Source organism: Lynx canadensis, chromosome D3 (genome assembly GCF_007474595.2).
Source record: "Lynx canadensis isolate LIC74 chromosome D3, mLynCan4.pri.v2, whole genome shotgun sequence".
NCBI classification, from domain to species: domain Eukaryota; kingdom Metazoa; phylum Chordata; class Mammalia; order Carnivora; family Felidae; genus Lynx; species Lynx canadensis.
In genome coordinates this window covers 72,027,008-72,034,835 of record NC_044314.2, presented here as the reverse complement: position 1 = coordinate 72,034,835, position 7,828 = coordinate 72,027,008, and the positions used below count along the sequence as shown (strand labels likewise).

General features: G+C 48.4%; 1 protein-coding gene across 4 annotated transcripts in view; it reads left to right on the top strand.

Moving 5' to 3' along the window:
- The window catches only part of MORC2 (MORC family CW-type zinc finger 2), a 40,586-nt gene extending 33,905 nt beyond the window's left edge, over positions 1-6,681 (top strand). The window contains exons 21-27 of one of the 4 annotated variants that reach the window (XM_030335664.1): positions 349-403; positions 824-965; positions 1,092-1,334; positions 1,422-1,515; positions 4,965-5,153; positions 5,277-5,339; positions 6,410-6,681. In XM_030335664.1, the coding sequence (XP_030191524.1) occupies positions 349-403; positions 824-965; positions 1,092-1,334; positions 1,422-1,515; positions 4,965-5,153; positions 5,277-5,339; positions 6,410-6,478 (855 nt within the window). In that variant the 3' untranslated portion in view covers positions 6,479-6,681. Of the gene's footprint in view, positions 1-348; positions 404-823; positions 966-1,091; positions 1,335-1,421; positions 1,516-4,964; positions 5,154-5,246; positions 5,340-6,409 lie in introns of all 4 variants that reach the window. The other 3 variants (XM_030335663.1, XM_030335667.1, XM_030335666.1) reach the window with 3 other exon arrangements.
- Positions 6,682-7,828: the final 1,147 nt, after the last annotated feature.

The window sequence follows — 7,828 nt, the reverse complement described above, 5'->3', positions numbered from 1 at the left end:
CAGTTCATCTCTGTAGGACTCTTAGTTATGCAGATGATTTAGAAACATGGTGTCAGGTAGGCTTCTGAGTGAGACTGGCTTCTGGCTCTAATCACAGGCTGGAGATCACATACAGATGAGGAAGACTTGAAACCCTTTGCTTCCCTGTGTCTGTGATTTTCTGTCCTTTGTGTGTTATCTTGTTTATACAAGGTAGATGATTTAGAGAACAGCTCTTGGTGAGGCATGGAGATTTAAACAGCCATATAATGCAGTATGAAGTGATAGCTGATGACCCTGGGTGGCCAATCATGCAAAAATCTGCTCTTCAGGGACATTGGGGATGCCTCTAACAGACTGTTCTTGCAGCTCTCGGACAGTGCTGGGGAAGAGGATCCAGCTGACCTTAAGAGGGCTCAGAAAGGTGAGTTTGGGGAGGTTCCTGGCAGCCTGTGGGGGAAGGGGGTATTCGGACCCCTTGGCCAGCAACAGCTTATCTTAAAGACTCTTGGAGGCTTTCCTGGCTCTGAGCTTTTGTGCAGCAATCATTCCAAGTCTGATCCCAAGAAGAAGTCTGAAGAGAACACACCCTTATGTGTATTTTTAGCACAAATTTCTTGGCTTGCACCTCTAGCAGTCACTCATCCTGCTGCTCTTTGGTACCTTCATGGTAGATGGGGAAGGAGACTAGGGTGGCTGGGCTGCATGTTCCTGGAAAAGTGCAGGGCAAGCATCTAGGGGATTCTTGTCCCTGCAAATCCTGGGGCTGCCTCTGTCAAGGTGACCCTGGCTGAGTGGGGGAGTCTATAGTTTTCTGACACTCACTCCATCCTCATTGTCTCAGATAAAGGGTTGCACGTGGAGGTGCGTGTGAACAGGGAGTGGTACACGGGCCGTGTCACAGCTGTGGAGGTGGGCAAGCATGTGGTGCGGTGGAAGGTGAAGTTTGACTACGTGCCCACAGACACCACTCCGAGAGACCGCTGGTAATGCCCCTTTCCAGAGGCTGACAAAATTGGCCAGGTGGGGGGGTGGGTGTGTCCCTAGCTTCCCTGCAGACAGCCCATCCTGGGAGTCTGGGACACACATAATAAATGCTGTGTGCCTCCTAGGGTGGAGAAAGGCAGTGAGGATGTGCGGCTGATGAAACCTCCTTCTCCGGAGTACCAGAGCCCTGACACTCAGCAGGAGGGTGGGGAGGAGGAGGAAGAGGAGGAGGAAGAGGAGGTGGTGGTGGCCCAGCAGGCTGTAGCCATGGCAGAGCCCTCCACTTCTGACTGCATCCGCATAGAGCCTGACACCACCGCCCCCAGCACTAACCACGAGACCATTGACCTGCTCGTGCAGATCCTCCGGTGCGTGTGTTTTCCCACTCGGGCTAGCAGTGGCTCTCCACCTTGTTCTTGCTGTTCTGAATTCCTGTCCCCACCTTCTTTTTTTAGGAATTGTTTACGGTACTTCCTGCCTCCAAGTTTCCCCATCTCCAAGAAGGAGCTGAGTGTTATGAATTCAGATGAGCTAATATCATTTCCTCTGGTGAGTCTGGCCTAATCTTTGGGGTGTTTTTTTTTTTTTAACTGCACATGCCCCTGCCCCTTTGTGCTTGTGATTACAAGCTCTCAGCTGTGTTCCCACCCCCCAGCCAGTACCCCCCCCCTTTTTTTTTTTTTTTTGCTAAAAGGAATAGGAGACTTACTGTAGAAAAAGAAGTAGCTTAGCTGGATATGATTGTGGTGTGCAGAAGCCGACCACACCCTACCATAAGATGCTGGGGCTGAATCCTCATGGATAGAAGCCTAGTTTCACATTTTGCAATGAATATGTCCTTCTTCCTCTATCCTGGCAGATGGAGTAAACTTGTCCCAAGCAATAGTGAAGAACTTAGGTTCAAAGTGCCTAAAAGTTGACTCTTAGAGGGAGGTAGAGATGTGTGGAAGCAAGCACTGGGTGGTGGTATGCTGTTGTGTCACAGGCCCTCTGCTGGACCTTTTAATGAGCAACAAAAGAGAGTGCTGCCTGCAGGGGACTAAAGATTTAGTAGAGACTGAGTTTTTACCAGGTAGCTGGACAAGAGATCAATGAGAGCAGTCAGTGCTGTGGAAGCAGGTAGTTGGCCTGTGGCAGCCTTGGGGAAGGAGAGAGCAGCAGCCTGAAGAAGATGTGGATTTCTGCAAGTGCCTGTGTCAGTGATGGGCAAGGTTTGAGGCAGGGGAACTTTTGTGAGTGAGGTGTCAGAGGAATGAAAGTTCCCAAGTCAAGGCAGCAGGCATGTGGTGAGCATTTAGGGAAGAAGAGGGCCTGAGAGCCAAGTTATGGTGTGTCTTGAGTGTCTGATCTTAGCTATAGTAGTTTAAACCTTGTGTGAAGTGGAGGGCCAGCAAAAGTTTGGAGCTTGGGTGTGTTGTTAGTCTGAACCTGGTCTAGGGGAGGGGTCAAAAAATTTTTCTGTAGAGGGCCAGTTAGCAAATATTTTCAGCTTTGTGGGTCTTAGAGTCTCTGTGGCGACTATTCTACTATTAGAGCGTGAAAGCTGCAGATTATTTTTAAGGAATGGATGTGGTTGTGCTTCAGTAAAGCTTTATTTATAAAAATAGGCAGCTGATTTGGCCTGGGGCTCTAGTTTACTGACCCTGTCCTAAGAGGATACCTCTGGTGGCAGATTGTTTGGGTGGATGGAAGATGCAAGGGCAAGGGGGCAGGTCCAGTCGTGAAAGGTCAGAGATGAGGGAACGGGAACAGGAACAAGAGTGGTGAAAGTGGACTGGCCAGTAAAAGGTCTGTGTCAGAAGTTGTTGACAGCAAGCAAGTGATGGGGGAGGAGGCAGAGGCCACATGCTTCCCTGTGTCTCAGGCCTGTGGGAAATGACGACAAAGCTATTAACTGGAGAGAAAACAGAGGGTGAGGTTAAGAGAGGTGATGAATTGTGATTTGTGTTGGGCTGGAAGCACCGGCACCTACAGTTCTGGTGATGTCCATTGGGCAGGTGGAGACTGGGGACTCTCAGTCCAAGTTCTCAACTTGGAGGGGCAGGAAGGCCAGGGCTGCAGATGGGATCTGTGAGTTGTCTACATCAAATGGGATAGATAACTTTATGGTTGGAATAGTTTAAGTTTTCAGGGAGGAGTTTCTAGAAAATAGAACTAGAATCAAAACTGCAGGGCTAGTATGTTCAAGATGTCAGGCCCACATGTGGCAGGTATGTGCTTGAGGAAAGAGATGGGGATTTTAACCTCCATTAGACAGGTTAGGAGTTGAAGAAACAGGCTCAGAGAGGTAGAGTCTGTTGTAATAGAGCCCAGATTTGACTCCAGGTGCTTCTTTAGGACAAGGGTCTTGCCCTTCTCCCAGTGCTGCCTTGCTTCCCTGTGAGATGAGAAGGCAGGTGCAAGCTAAGGAAGCTAGAGGATGGCAGAGCTCATGGCAGCTTCCCAGAAAGCTCCGTACCTCAACTCTTGACCTTGTTGAGGCTGCAGGTGCTGTCTGAAAGTTCCAGGAAAAAAAACGCTGATAGGCTGGCTAGGATGGCCTGGCATCCTGTCAGTCAGATTTGTTGCTTTTGGCTTAAGGTTGTTGCCAGACTCAGAGCAAACTCTGGGTGCAGTGGGATCTCTGCTGCTCAGACCATAAACACAGCCAGAAGCATCTGAGCAATGCTTGTAAAAGGAGGTATACCACCAAGGCATCAACTTTATAGTCTGCTGACCAGAATGTGTAAAATAAGTCAAACTGATTTTTTTTAATGTCACGGACAAAACAGTCTAATGGTCATTATGTTCTTGTCTGTCTGTAAAAGATCATCCTTTTTCCCTTCATGCTGGACTAGGAGTTCCATAAAGCCATCAGAAGGTCTTGCAAATGTTAGATTCATATATATGAATATATATGAATATGAATATATATGAATATATGAATATATATGTTTAAAATAATATAACCATGCAAATCTGTGATAGAAAGTTAAAGAGATAAACGAACACAGATCATGGGCTCAAAACATCATACAATTAAAGTTTTAATACTTTGGAGCCTGCTTGAACACTTAATTTGTGCTGCCAAGGTAATTATTTTCTACACAGAACTTGAAATTTCTCTTGCCATTTTGGTTTAATAGGATAATATTCTAAAATTGTAAGGTAAGTACTTGTAGCAAAATAGTGTTTAAAAACAGCAGTAAGGAACTGCTAAATGCCATATAGCTCGTACATAGAAGCATGTAAATGCAGGAGTTGATATTACCGCAATGGTCAGTCAGGACCACTCATTTTTATCAAAATGGTTTTATCGTTCTCATTGGTGACTTATGAGTAAATTATGTTATAAATTTGAATTTTAAAAATAAACGTAAAGAGCTCCTGCTCAAATTTTTTAATGAGATTCCATGTAACATTGCTTTTGAAGCAAGTTTTCTGCTACCTTTTAAAAGTTTGAAAAGCCTCATGTCTAGAGAAACTGCTAGTTAACATCATTTCCCCACACTTTGGAAGTTTCAGGTACTCAGGAAAGATAGTAAAAGCTCTGATCCTGCTTATATATTATACAAATCTGAGGTATCTGCTATTGGTGGGTGCTTGATAAATGTTTCTGGAACAGGATTTTTGGTTCTGACATTGTGGGATGTGACTTGGAATGGACTGCTGAAAGGGCTGTGGTGAAGTTAGATGTGATTGAGCTGGGAGGGAGACTCATCTTTTTTGTCCTAACTGGAGTGGAAGAATCTTGCCTCACATTTCCTGACGGCTTGCTGTCTGCCAAGGCATTTTGCTGAGTGCTTCACATGAGTAATCTCATCTCCATCCTCATGGCAGCCCCACGAGATGGGCATCGGGTCTTCCACTCTGGAACTAAAGAGCCCACTTGTCCCTTATATGGATATCCCTTCACACATCCTTGTGCTGAGCTAGTTGGGGATACTAGTGCCTATCTAGAGGGGCCCTGGGGACCCCTGTAAGCCCATGCACTCACTCTCTGGGTTTCTTCCCTACAGAAAGAGTACTTCAAGCAGTATGAAGTGGGGCTCCAGAATCTGTGCCATTCCTACCAGAGCCGTGCTGACTCACGGGCCAAGGCCTCTGAGGAGAGCCTGCGCACTTCTGAGAGAAAGCTCCGAGAGACAGAGGAGAAGTTGCAGAAGCTGAGGACCAACATCGTGGCGCTCCTGCAAAAGGTGCAGGAGGTGAGCCAGGCAGCCCTCTCATTGCAGCTGGACCACCTGGTGTCTCAGGGAGGGGGGCCTGGGCACCTCCTGCTCCCTTCTCCCCACTCACAGGAATCTGTGGTTTCAACCCTGGCTGCACAGCATCCTGACCAAGAGGGCTGGAGGTGGTGCGGCTGCCTGGGCCTCATCCCAGCCAGACCCACGGTATCAGATTTTTGCCCTTGTTTAGATCTTCTGATTTATAGCCTGGTTTGAAAATCCTCCACGCCATGAAACAAAGATGTTCTCACTGTTCCAGATGACGCCCAGATGGGATTGGGTTGCCTAGAAGTGGGGAATACCCCTAGAGGGTCTCAGTCCTTCATCCAGGCAGTGAAAACTGAGGACATGGCTCTGTGTCTCTCTTGTGGATACCGGGTGAACCAGATAGGCAAGATAAGGTTCCTATCCTCATGGCCCAACAGTGGTAAAGGACACAGAATATTGATTATGAGAAGTCCTGTGAAGTAAATACAAGAGAAGAAAAACAGGGAGGCCACTTTACTAGGGTGTTCAGGGATGGCCTGAGAAAGGGGTATTAATATTTGAGCTGAGAGTAGAATCAGTAATACAAGATTGGCTGTGTGAGTGCTTTAGGCAGATGTAAGAGTAGGACCTGAGGCCCAGGGCAGGGAGTTGTGGGCCATAGGAGAAGAGGCAGGGCTTGTACAAGGTGGGATGTCCCTGGAGGATTGTGGCACAATCCAGTTTGCAACCCACGACATTTACTCTGTTGGTTGTAGGAAGGCCTGGAGTGGGGTGGAGGTTAGAACCCAGGACTTGGGTGAGAGATTTTGGTGGCCTGATTCTTGGATGGTGACAGTGAGAAACACAGATTCGTAATATCTGAGGGAAAAAGGAAACGGGTGATTCTTCGGTTTGTCTTGAGTCCCTAGGTGAGGGAAGGTGGTAGCCTGTACTGAGATGGATGCAACCTGGGGTGGGTCGGTGCATTTGGCCTGTTTTGAATGTACTGATTCTTAGAAGCCTGCAACACATCTAAGGCAACCAGAAACCTGGGGTAGAGGCAGGGAAGTAGCAAGAAATCTGGGCGTCATCTGTGCATAGAGGATGGGGAGGGGGGAGAATGACCAAGATGGGATAGGCCTGACAGGGCGGAGGGGGAAGGGGAGGGGACTCTGGGCTCAGGCTCCATGGGCTGCAAGAAGGATGGGGAGGTGGTGGGCCCCCTCACCGCTTTCAGGCCCCCAGCTGACTGCTCCCTTCTGTTCCAGGACATAGACATCAACACAGATGATGAGCTGGATGCCTACATCGAGGACCTGATCACCAAGGGGGACTGAAGGGCTCGGAGCCAAAAACCAGCTCCTCTGCCCTTCAAGGCAGAGCCCTCGGGGGGTGGTGTTTTGTTCTTGGGTTGGTGGACTTACCTTGGTTTGATTCACATGAAACATTTGTGCTTTTGGAGGGAAAAATACTCTGATTCTTTGAATCTTCCTCCCTAAGTTTATAAATATTTATTTTTTAAAAGAAATAAGATGCTGCACCTGCTGTGAGACCATACATTTTTTTTGGTAACTGTTGGGCAAAGAACAGAGAACTGGGATGCCAAACTCCTTCTCTTGGCTCCTGGCTTCTCAAGATGTGGTAAATCCAGTGCCACCTGGAAGTCGGAGAGGCTTCAGGGGCAGGGCTGGTCTCTCCTAGAAGATGAACAGTGTTGGGATCTGTGGGGTGGGGGGGCGGAAGGACCCTCCAGAGTGGTGCTTCTTCTGGGGGCTCTAATCTGGAAGACCTCTGGGGGTAGTGGGTCAGGATAGAGAAACAGCACTGAGCAGGTCCTGTCTCAGGTCAGGGACATGAATGTCGGCCCATCCTGCTGTCAGTCATTATGGCTGTGGCATTGTCCAGACAGCTTGGGGAAGAAAGAGCCTCCCATTCACCCTCCCCATCTACCACTCAAGTTCTCCCTGTGGCAGTGATTTCTTCAGTTAACTGTGGACAGTGACATATCCCACCGCAAAAATTTGAGTCCAGGTTGAGTAGTAGACAGATCTGACTCTGGTGGGTTGCACACTGAATGAATGTTTGAATTCCAAAGGATTCTTTTTGAGAAAGCCCCCTGTGACAGAACCCCTGGTGCTGATTTGGTGGTGACCTCCATCTGTGGGTTTGGCAGAGTCCGGAGAAAGCATGCTGCCTTAGATGGTGCTGGCTAATCTGGAGAACCTGCTGCTGCTGCTTTTACTGTTTTCCCCTGTACCTGGCCCCACCAGTCCCTGCTCTGGGCCAGACAGGAGAGGGGGTCACTGAGCCACAGGGACTCCAGAGGCAGCTCTTCAGGAAACACACCATGCCTTCCCTCCCTTCTAGTCAGGGCCTCACACAGCTGTGTCCCTCAGGCAACTTCTCAGGGTCAAAGACAAAGGCAAGAGTTGCTGAGTTTCTCTTTAGTGGTCATTGGAAAAATTTTGGTTTGATTTCCTCCAACTCTCTTCTGTCCTCTCTTTATCTGGGGACTTTGTGTTTTCTAGAGGCACGAGAACTATGACTTGGTACCACTGGTCTGTGATTCAAACCTTTCTTGGTGTGTTTCTGGCATCTACCTATCCCAGGTCAACAGTGGCCCACATGCCGCTCTGTGGAGTCTGCAGAAAACTGGGGGGCACTGGTGAGGGAAGTCTTTACCCATT